Genomic DNA, 12,578 nt, shown 5'->3' on the forward strand with positions numbered 1-12,578 from the left:
CTCCCTACAATTGATACCCATGACTGCTACAGTTTCACAGCAATCTGACACCATGACTTAACACCAATTCCCCCAAATTCCCTTTCCCTTCTGAATTTCTCCTGTTTGTTCTATGTGCCTAAACATTTCTCTTTATCCAGCTAATGTCATTCCCCAGCGCTGGGCAGCAGGTTCCGGGACCATGGTGATATCTTGTTCGTACTCTAGCAAATAAAGTTTGCCTGAAGATCAGAGGGCAGAGCTAGCCACAAGTTAACCATAGAGGTGTGGAGGTCTGTAGAAGAAACAGGAAGTGATATGGCTGGGTGGAAAGAGAAATATAATACAGGAGACAGGAACTCAGACTCTTCAGTGTAAGGATTTCATAAAGGTAAGAACTCTAATGGCTGGCTGCTCTGCTTCTTTGATCTTTCAGTTTTCACCCCCTAATATCTGACTCTGGACTTTTAATACCAATTAGAACTTCACAGACACCAAATCTGGATGGTCAGGTCCTTCATGTAAAACGCCACAGACATCATATCTAACACACATCTTTCTATAGCTTCAAACAAGCTGTAATGTGCACATAGTAATAAAATGTGAATGCATTAGTTAATTTTATTGTTTGGGGATAATGACAACTGAATGCTCAGTACAGAAGCAAATTTCCTTGCACATGTATCTGACGGGAGGTTGGTCAAATCCACCGGAAGCAGCACCCAGAGATACCTGGAGCTGAGAATTCCCTGTTGCTCTCCACATGCCACCTTCTGATGTGAAAGTCCTTCTGTATATGTGTTGTTTTTATTGGCTAATGAATTTAATGTTTTGGCCAATGGCTTAGCAGAATATAGTCAGGCTGGAAGAGATATAGAGAGAGAGTAGGCAGAGTCAGGGAGACAGACACCCCCGGAACCTTTACCAACAGCGTCATGGCAATACATAGATTAATAGAAATGGGTTAATCTAAGATGTAAGAGTTACTTAATAAGAAGCCTGAGTTAATAAGCTAAGCAGTGCTGTAATTATTACAGTTTCTGTGTGATTATTCAGGTATGAGCATCGGGAAATGAGCAGGCAGTCTTCTACAATCTTCCTTCCTGCAGTTTTTCCATGGGGCCATATTTCCAGAGTCCTCACAGATTGTTGTGGCCTGAAACTAACAGGTGGGTAGTTGTTTGGCTCACACCTTAAGTCTAGTCTGTATTTCCAACAGATGCTCAATTATTCATCCACCTCCTTTAACCCAAGAATGTTAAAATCTCTTACCAAACCCCAACACAGAACACCCCTTAGCTACCTCACTTCCTTAAGGTTTTAAATGACACTACAACACTCCCACATAGGCTCAAAGCAAAAGGACTGATTCTGTTCTTTTTCCACTTAATTCACACACTTTTCAATGAGACTTACTCGCAGCTACATCTCATCTGTCTTCCACATATCCTTTCTTGACGACCTCACATCATCCCTCCTTTCTTAGGTACTATCACCTGTCAATCTCTTTTCTCCCAGCACACTTTTTTTCCTTACCATTTCTTTCCTAAACCAATACATTTATCCAACCTAGTTCACCTGCATCTGAAAATAACTGAAGTCACTCTGAAAAGTCCAAGAAAATAGTCATTGTAATTGCAGATACATTTCCTAAATATTATGTAACCTTATTTCAAACTTTTATTAAAAGATTTAAAAACGATGTAAAATGTTTTAAATGCCTGACTTATCTTATGCTCAAACAGCATAATAAATGATAAAGATCACAGATATGCACAATTAATTAAAATCAGACAAATTATAAAATATATTCTTTACCTCAACATTTCTAATGGATTTGTTTCATGAACTTGGTTGCCACACCTCGGACAATCATTGCTGTCTTCAAAGTGCTGGACAATACAGGTCTTACAGACTAAGAAGAGAGAAGACAGTAGGTTAAAATTAAACTCTATGAACTTCTAAAATTACACCCAACTGAAATAAAGTCTAACTGAAATCAAAGCCCACTGCCCACAATATCAAGACAATTCCAATTTACTTTTATTGTGGCTATTAATATATTTAAAAACTAAATACACTCTAGTCATAGCCCATTAAAAAACTAGTATATTTTACATAAAAAGAGTCCTCATTTAAAGAAGTAAGACAGAGACAAGTAAAAATTACTGCTTTTGTGTTTATTTCTTTTGCTAAAAGTTTCTTTGATTGTAATATAAACGGTTCTTAGTAAGACTCGAGAGGTGGACATGTAATTCGGTGGTAAAGAACATCATGTCTGTGAGGCCCTGGGCCCTGGGAAAACCAAAACACTGGAGAGCCTTCAACATGCTCGGATCAATTACACCAACAGGGTGGTTCCTGGACAAAGCAGCAGTTACGACAGAATTTCTGGCCTTGCAGAGTAGGATGAGTTTGGGCTCACAGATGCCATGATGTCACAAAGCACACAGTATAGGAAACGGCTGTCATGTTAACATACAGGCAGAAGAGGTGAACCGGAATAATGGCTGAGAAATGGACAAGAGTAATTAGAATTCTAAATAAATATTCTAAATGAAGGATGGCAACACAACTCACACTTCCTCTCAACAGTACTGATCTCTGTGGCCATGAGTTCCTTTTATCTTTTACCTACGCTTCTGTTACCTAGTAAGCCAACTATTTTGTCCAAAGGTGTCCTTAAACAAATTTGAGCAACTTGCAATCCAATTCCTATCCCAATAATTCCCTTTCCCAGATTATTTTTCTATATTATATCAAATTTTCTCAGGGTATAGAACTGCTACCCTTCCTTTGTTTTACAATTGCCCTCCATGCTACTCTGTCCCCTCCCCTTAGAGCCCACTGCTCTGACAGAAGTGAAGTTTATCTAAATGACTGGTCAAGAGCAAACACCAAGATTCCTACCATTGAGATTAGGTCTGCAAACTCAAGCATATCACACACTGACTAGAGGAACAACAGGGGGAATTCCGCCAGGCACTTAATTTTAAAATTACTTAGTATATATGGGAAATAACATCACTTATTTCATTTAATTTTTCATTTATTCAATAAACTGAGTATCAGGTATTATACTGGGAGCTGACACTGCAGGAATAAATGACATGAAGTCCCCATCCTTAAAGAGTGTGTATTATGCTTAGAAAGGCATGCAAATTTCAGTTAATGACGTGGTAGTCTTATCTTCCCTGCCCTTAAGAAGGAGAGGCAGAGCCCCAATGTCTGGCAGTTGTTTAGATGCAATGATCAGGGTGGGCCTCCCAAGAAGGTGACATCTTAACAGATCTTTCTGTGTTGTTTGATAAAGGCACTTAAGTTCCATACTATCTTTCTCTTTTTCCAACAGTCAAGGATAGTAACCTCTTCACTATAATTCTCCTGAAATCTAGATGAAAGACATCAGAAAACATGTTTAAAAATTAAGATAAAAAGTTAGCCCAATGTAAAATAATACAGAAGTATCTGTCTTGTTCTTCAAGATATCCTGACACCTAAAGAATGCATATATTTTGTTTGTTTGATACAGGGCCTCATGGAGCCCAGGCTATGAATTCATTATTCTTGATCCTCCTGCTGGATTACATGTAAACACCACCACACCTAGATTCCAAAGGAGTTTTCAAATGTTTGTTCAAAAGTCAAAATAATGTCTCAGAGGGCTGATTTGTGAAAACAGAGACAGGATTCCTTTAGACAATTCCTGGTATGTACTCTTTCCCAGAGTTATCACTGGATAACTGAAATTTAAGTGGAGAAAGAGACAGATAAGAAACAGGACTAAAGGGTCTTACCTGAACCCCACTCACTCCTGCCATTAGGTAGATGATTTATTCTGCACCTGAGTGTAAGAGAGTTTTAAAAAGGTATCTAGCTTACTTAGTTGTTATGGGAACCAAATGTAATTACTGTTTTATAGTGTCTGGTAGCGTGTAAGCTCTTGGTAAATGTGAGCTCTTTCCGCAAATCAGATTACTGGGTGAGCCTACAGTCAGAACATGGAGAATCAACATAAAGTATTGAATACCATCAGACCATAACCGATTTGATATATCTACCTTAACAGACAGGGATTCTATTGGAATTGGAATGCCCATCACTTTGTGGTTAATATCCTGTACCCATTTCTACTCTGAGGACACTCTGGAACTCTGATATGAAGTTTAAGACACGTTGATTGCTTCACCTGCATGAAAACTATCTTCTCATGTAGGACACTTCTTTTTTCTGGGGCAAGGTGGGGTAGAGTATGTTCTTGTCCAAGACCAACTAACACTTCTCCACTAGATATTTTTCGTTAACTTCCTGTTCAGTATGATCCAGTAGTGCCCTGGGCTAGAGTTAATTCATAGTCATTTTGAAGAAACCCACTTTGATGCACTACTGAACACTGATTTTACAGCTGAATTATCTAAGAACTACCTCACTTCCTTATTTTCATGGTTTTGAGGGACCTCTGCACAACAGGTACAAGATAACTGTTGGCCTACCTTGGATGCACAACTTACCCACATTTCTTCTCTATCACAGAGCCCAAGTTTCCCAGCTTTGATAACACAAGGTAATTCGGATTTCTCTTCCTGAGCACTAATTCTGACATTACTGACTGTAAAATAATAATCAGCTTTTCTCTCGTATTTTTAGCATTGCCACCTATTAGTAACACTTTACTTATTAAACTGTCCAAGGCTTGATTTTTGTTAAAAGCATCTAGCTGTATTGGTCTTATCTACCAACTTGAAATCATTTTCCCTCCTTTGAGTATATCACCTTATGTGCAATTCTATAAAAAGAACAAAAACCAACCAAAACCAAAGAAGCAAAACAGAGTCTCCCTATGCAGTTCTGGCCGGCAGGGAGCTGGTCTCTAACTCAGAGACCTGCTGGCTGGGATTAAAGGCACGTACAACCATGTCTGGCTTGTGTCATTTTTTTTTTTCGAGTGCTGGAGGTCAAGTCTCCCACTACTGAACTAGAACCTTCATCTTACAGGTCACTGTGGACAACATTTTGTATTGAGGACTTTATCTAATAGGTTGTGAGTAGGCTATGATTATACACAGTAGAGTTATGTTTCTTGCTTTTCCTAACACATATTCCTACATGTGTAACTAACACAATTTTAAAGTTCCCCAACAGTTTCAATTTGCTTCCATGAACTTTTAGTCTTACTAATGTAAGGAACTAACCCACATCTTTACTTTGCCTATGCTATTACTTGTAGCTGCCTCAAAACACAGTGATAACAACAGCAGGGTGTGTATCAGAATAGATTTTGTTTGTCCTCCCTGCTTTCCTAGAATGCCTTTTCCACCGGGACAAAGAAACAGGCAGTAAGAGAAAGGTTCTGAACAGATTCAGGACAGAGACTATGCTTTATGCACGATGTGGGAAACCTTACACTGAGTAAGTAGGAAGGGCATCCTTCTGAGCTTTGGAAGGCAGACAGAGGGACTGCACGTGGGAAGAGTCAGGCAGAGCTCCTGGATGCTGCAGTGTCACAATCAAAATTGTATACACACACACACACACACACACACACACTTCGACTCCTCTACTTCTCTGCTATGGTTTGGATGAGGTCTGCTTTCTAAGAGTCTATGTGTTGGAAGCTTGGCCCCTAATGTTACAATGCAGGAGGTGATGCACCCTTTAAAGATGGGGTCCAGAACAAGGTCTCTGCACTCTGGAGGTACTGCTTTTGAAAGGAAGGTAGCTCAAGCCATTACACCAGAGAGTTGATAAAACAAGTGCCAGCTGGTCCCTCCTCCCTCCCTCTGCTTCCTAATTTGAGATTTGACTTTTTGTACCTGTAAATGCTTAGACCACAGTGTGATGCCACCTGCAGCAATCATCAGAGTCCACACTAAATAGACTCCTAGATTTTATACTCCGAATCTCTCAAATTGTGAGCTAAACAAACTTCCTTTCTACCTTAGGTGTTTCATTATAATAAAACACTGACTAACTAGCTCAATTAAGCCAGAATCTTTTTTTTTTTTTTTTTTTTTTTTTTTTTTGCTTTTTCGAGACAGGGTTTCTCTGTGGTTTTTGGAGCCTGTCCTGGAACTAGCTCTGTAGACCAGGCTGGTCTCTAACTCACAGAGATCCGCCTGCCTCTGCCTCCCAAGTGCTGGGATTAAAGGCGTGCCCCACCACCGCCCGGCTTAAGCCAGAATCTTGATTATATTCAAATCCTACATAGTCTGACTGTACAAGATTATAGCTGGGAATTGTGGAAGAAAACCATGAAACCATGCTGATGGATCTCTCACCCTCAGTTTATGACCATGAACCTAACGAAGTAGGGTTTTCATCTGCCAGGCAGTCGCACGCCATGCTTACCAAGTTCACTACACTCCTTGCCAGTGTGTCTCCCCAGACCCTTTCGAACCCTTCTCCCTCTCCACCAAATAACTCACAACCCATTTTACTGAAAAAACAAAAGCAATAACAGAACCAAAGGGAACTTGTACCAACACACACACTCTTCCCCTAGCAGCTCTGCTGTGCCCGGACCTGCTTCCACAACATGCGTGGCGTATCTCTAACTTCAGCCCTGTCACTGCACATGTAAATTCCTACTAAGGATTCTTACTAGTACACAGGCATGCCATTTCCTTAGGGTAAAATATACTTTTGTTGACTATATACCTTGCCAGCTATCTCCCCTTTGCTTCGTTCTCCTTCACAACAAAACCAGAAATTGATATCTATACACACACTCTCTCTCAAAACTTATTTTTTCATCCCATCTAAACCTTTATCAAGGTTAAGCACAGAGCTTGGATTTATCTCAGTTGTAGATTTTGTGCCTAACATTTGTGAGGCCTCAACTTTAATTTCCACTCTCACAAAAGAAGGTTAAATTTGTCATTCAGTACAATGGTCAAACTAGGAAATTAAAAGTTTGCTGTCTTCCCAAATGCACTCGTATTTTCTCTTCTTCCATCCACTGAAACTGATCTTAAGAGGATCCTTACAGCCAAATCTTACTAACTTACCCAACCCATGCAACTCAGCTCATTTCCTGTTCCTAACACTCAGAGTCCTCCTACCTCTTGGCTCCTATTTACTTCCTCCTGGATTAAGCCCCCTTTGGTACTCTACTCTGTAATCCATATTCACTTTCTTCATGGTTTCATTGTTTAAGTATGTTCTATATACTGATGGTCTTCATCAACAAGCATGGATTGGGCTGGAGAGGTGGCTCAGAGGTTAAGAGAACTGACTGCTGTTCCGGAGGTCCTGAGTTCAATTCCCAGCAACCACATGATGGTTTACACCCATCTATAATGAGATCTGGTGCCCAGAATACTATATATATATAAAATAAATAAATTTAAAAAAAAATTTGCTCTTGACATGTTGTTAAAACAAACAAACAAACATGGATCTACCTTCAGAGAATATTCAGAACCTGACATTTACCAGTATCACCACCGTGGTGCAAGCCATCACAATCTTTTTCCTGAAATACTGCAGTAAGATCCTGACATTTCTATTTTCAATAGAGTAATCTAGGTGATTCTTTTTTTTTTTTTTGGTTTTTCGAGACAGGGTTTCTCTGTGGTTTTGGAGCCTGTCCTGGCACTAGCTCTTGTAGACCAAGCTGGTCTCGAACTCACAGAGATCCGCCTGCCTCTGCCTCCCAAGTGCTGGGATTAAAGGCGTGCGCCACCACCGCCCGGCTAGGTGATTCTTTTAACTATAAACCAGTTTGTATTATTCCTTCACTCAAAACAATTCATGAAATGGGCCTTCATTTCCCTCAGAAGAAACAACACAAAAGTCACCCAAATCCTTTTAAATGTGCAGAACCTGTGGCCCACGCCTATCCCTACCTCATCTCTGAACTTTCATCCTCTCGCTGAAGTCTAGCTGTACTGACACTTTAACATGCCACACTCATACCTTCAAGTCTTTGATCTTGGTATTCCTCTCTGATATCTCACAGACTAGCTTCTTTACCACAAGTTCAAATATCACTTAATGAAGTCTTAATGAAGCTTTTCCTAGATACAGACTTTTATAAATTGTATTACCTTTTTGATTGTTAAATTCCCCTTGCCCTGTTTGACCTTCCCTTTGTCTATAGCATATAGTGATAGCCTTCTAACATGCACTATGATTTACTTATTGTATATTCTACCGCCAAGTACCTGAACCAGAATCTGAACAAGAACAGGCTCAATAAATATGTGCAGACAAAAGGAAGCCGTATGGGTCAGGACAGTGAAGGGAGTCCAGATTCCAGGCCTACAACTATCACTGTAGTCAAGTCAGAAAGAAGCTTCATTTGAATCCCATCAAATGAAGAAGGGATTCAGAGTTTCCAGCAACAAACAAAATGCACTCTTTCTGCCATAACTAATATGGAACAAGAATCATTTTCTCTCAGTCGGCAGTATTCTAAGGAAGTTTTGTTTATGCACTTAACTTCTTTTATACAACAGTGTGTTGAAAATCAGTATGTATAAAACAAAGCAACTGTGAAGATTCTTCAAAGTATCCAACAGAAATCATTTTTCTACAATGTTAGACTGCAGCTGTTCAGTTTACATTCAGCCTTTGTGTTGGGTTCTCAATTAATATTGTTTATTTACCATTATCTCTAGCACTGACGACTTTCTGTTACATACTTGAACCTTAGTCCAACATTGCTATCAGTTCTAATTCATTCTGGCCCATCTTTACTATCAGACATCAATATACAAGACAATTTCACTTTTTAGATTTTTGCTATTCCTTAGTTTATCTGTGTCTCCTACAGTGATGCTTTGCTCAGCAGTTTATTCCTCGCTATCTCACAGCTTCAAAATAAAAAAGATCCATAAGCTTAACGTAACTCATATTTAGCATAATTAACAGCTAATATCTAGACTGCTTAAAAACAGTAACTATTCTCACTTCTAACAACCATCAAAATGAACACCGTAATCACTTTTATTAATGAGTGCCAAGATGTTACCTAAAGCTTTAACACCAGTATAATGTCTTTATTCCTATGCATTCATACAACCTATGATATTGTATGTGCATCTACCAGTAATGTAATTTCAATGTGGATATTTTGTTTTTCTAAATAAAAATGGATTTCACTCCCAAATTAAAAACTGTATTAAAAAACATCAGAACTTTCACCAAAAATGTCTTCTTTTCATTAGGACTTTCAATTAAGAACTAATAGTAGATTCATACCCTTTGAGATTACCTAGTAATACCTCATAAAATCATATTTTTCTCTCATATGTAATTAATGTTACTTAATAAAATATTAAGAATAGAGATAAGTGGACAAAGAAAGAAGAAAGTTAGGGAAATGTCATAATGTATCTGCAATGTGCCTAGGTCAGACAGCAAACCTGAGGACCCAGCTCTGTTATTTACTGGGTGTTTCTTATTTCTCAGGCCTCTTACCTGTGAGAAGAATCCAAAACTTCCCTAAAGCCTTCCTGTAGCACATGCCTTCCTAGTCTTTGGTCTCTGATGAACAGCAACAATCAAGACTTTTCTCTGCTTCCCTAAAGCATGTCACACACAGAATCCTGTCTGTTGTCTATCTACCCTATTAGAACATAGGTTCTAGGAGGTCATGGGTTGGGCTTGTCATATTTGTTTCTGTTTCCTGTGGTAATAATAATGCCTGGCATATGTAAGTGCCAATGAACACCTGCTGAGTGATCAACACTGTCCAGCTAGAAGGGGTCTGGATTAGATTAAATAAGACAATGAAAAGAAAGCTGAACTCCCCGTGATAAACATTCAATAAACAACAGCTACGACTTTATTAGCATTTACTTTAATCATGGTATGATTAAACTGTAAACTGTCTAATTAAGAAATGCTAGAATGACAATGCTCTGGTCCAAAGTGATGCCGTGAGCCTCTAGTACAACCAGACTCACCTAGAGGGGTTGTTAGTACAGATTTCTGCCTTATCCCCAGAGGTTCTGATTCCACAGGTCTAGAGTGAAGTCCAAGAATTTGCACTGCTAATGAGTTCCCAGGTGACACTGTTGCTCATGGTTGCTGAACGCCTGGAGACTGCACTTGAAAAAGCAAGACTGTGGGGTGTAAAGTTTTAGCTTAAATATCAGCCCTACACCTTAACTGAGTAGTCATATGGTAATGATTCAAAAACAATAAGTAGGGGCTGGAGAGATGGCTCATCACTTATGAGTGTGTGATAATCTTACACAGTTACAGAGGACCTGAGTCTGGTTACCGACTTTCATGCTGGGCAGCTCACAATCATCTGCAACTCCAGCTCCATGGGACCTGATACCGTCCTATGGCTTCTGTGGGTATCTACACTCGTGTGCAAAAACCCAGACACATGTATAAAATTAAAAAAGTAAATCTTTAAAACAAAAATCAATGACTAATTAAAATTTGCCATCATGATTAAGCTACTCTGGCATTCTCTTACACTTTCTCTCTGGCATTTAACTCAGGCTTGGTGTCAGGCACCTTAACCTGTTGATTCTTCCATTATTAATGTAATATAAAAATCACCAAGTTCTTTATAGCTACATCAACTGCATCTTTTAGTGAGCCCGCCTTCTGTGGGTAAGCTAAAAATTAATACAACAGTGTTTTGTTGCAAGGGATTGCTGCCATAAATTCTGAAAAGGCAGAAAGAAGAAATTATGTTCCACAGATTTTTTTTTGTACCACAGAATTTCATGCCTTTGAACACATTTTCTCTCCAAGGGAAGAACTAGAAGATTCCTACAGGAACCTTGGTCTAGAAAGGGTTAAGAAAAAATGCACACTTCATTTATCACATCTGACCTTTTAGAATGAAGCGCCTTCATCCTTGATTTAAGTGACAAGTCTTTTATTTTAAGTTGACAATGTACACAATCATTAGTATATACATCCTAGGCAATTTCCACACATTTCTTGGGGCCTGTTGTAAGGCAGGATAGCCATGGTCTAAGACCATCAGACATTAGTTCCTACTCTAGAGTACATCTCTTTCTCTAATACTCACAGAGGCCTGCCTTAGGTGGTTGTAGTATAGTTTTTTTAAAACTCATAACTCTTAACCAACATTGTGTGCATGTCTTTCAAGTTAGCTAGCACTGCATTTGAATCACTGAAAGGAGAAACGTAGTGATCAATCACTAACTGTGCATTTAAGCTCATATTACACTCACCAGATATGAAGTAGACACTTAGCCTCCATCTGTGTAGAAGGAGAGAGGCACGTATTAGATAGAACTCAGAGGAACCGAGTCTTTAGTTAAAGGATTGATAACTACTGGCAGAGAACAGAGCAAAGGAAGTTCATACAAGGAAGTAGGTACCTGAACCAAGTGTCTCCCCTCTGTGTGTGATGTAGTAGAGAAGGATAGGCAGGGGGAAACAAAACACAGGCAAATAGCTTTAATTCATTCTGGAGGCAGCAGCACAGCACTGAGACATTTTTTGGTCAAGATGAAAAGTAACAGAGACAGACCTTACCTCTTTAAGCAGCCGCCCTGATCCTGGTTAAGAATATGCTACAGTGGTCTGTGAGATGGAAGGAGGACTTGAGTGACAACAGTAGCAGGGGTGGAACTAAACAGACTGGGATGCTGTGACAGCTTTGTTAAGGGTAAAGAGAAGAGAACCAACCAACAGCTGTCTAACTGGATCAAAGGCCCACTCAATGCCGGGAGGAGGGGAACCATGCCTGCTCCTGAACACCTACCTACTCAGCTTTCTGGAAATAGTGGCTCAGGGTCACTGGAAAAGAATCTACTACAGCTATTTTGCTAGATCAGTATAATTTCTTATTACATTCTAAATGTTATCCTTAGACCCACAGATAAGTGTAGTTATCAGCCCTCATCAAAGAAGTCTGTCCTTATACCATCCAGTGATATTTTGTTTGTGTTTTAACAAAGCTTTCCCGAAGATCAGAGTGCAGAGTTAGGTCACTAGAGGCTCACGCTTTTAATCCCAAGACTTGGGAGGTGAAGACAGGAAGGAATATGGCTGGGTGGAGAGAGGAATATAAACAGGAGGAGACAGTTCAGATACAGTCTGAGGATGCAGTCAGAGAATACAGTCTGAGGACAGAATTGCCCTTTTGGTCTGAGGATTTGGTAGAGGTAAAAGGTCTCTCTAGTGGCTGGTTGCATTGTTTCTCTGATCTCTCTGTTTTAACCCCCTAATACCTGGCTCTGGGTTTTTATTAAGAACAATTAGAATTTGTGCTACAATACCAAATGGAGATTATCACAGAAAGCCACAAATGGACGCAATGCAGAGATCAGTGCATCATGGGGAATACATAGCTATCATAGCTTCTGTGTCTGTGGCTCAGGGAACATTACAGAAGGGTTGGAAAGACTGTAAGAGCCAGAATACAGGAATGCTGCTGTGAAGCAATCTCTCTAGAAATGGCTACATAAAGAAGATGGAAAAAATGACAATATCAATGTACGTATCAAAGTGGAATGGGGAAAATTTCAATGTGCTCCCAGTACTAGACAAAGAACTACAGCAACTAATGACTGCTGGCAGAATCAGCCTCTCCTAGAGATGAGCCCTCTTATAGGTTGCCCAATGCAGAGTGGTCATCCCTCAAACCATAGACACGC

At 39.6% G+C, this 12,578-nt stretch overlaps 1 protein-coding gene across 4 annotated transcripts in view; it reads right to left on the reverse strand.

Annotated features, from left to right (window-relative positions):
- Pcgf5 (polycomb group ring finger 5) overlaps positions 1–12,578 on the reverse strand; it is a 106,623-nt gene that overhangs the window by 21,400 nt on the left and 72,645 nt on the right. For all 4 annotated transcript variants that reach the window (XM_057778163.1, XM_057778166.1, XM_057778164.1 and 1 more), the window contains exon 3: positions 1,798–1,894. In XM_057778163.1, coding sequence (XP_057634146.1) covers positions 1,798–1,894 — 97 coding nt within the window. The remainder of the gene's footprint in view (positions 1–1,797; positions 1,895–12,578) is intronic.

The sequence above is a fragment of the Chionomys nivalis genome, chromosome 8 (assembly GCF_950005125.1).
Source record: "Chionomys nivalis chromosome 8, mChiNiv1.1, whole genome shotgun sequence".
NCBI lineage: Eukaryota > Metazoa > Chordata > Mammalia > Rodentia > Cricetidae > Chionomys > Chionomys nivalis.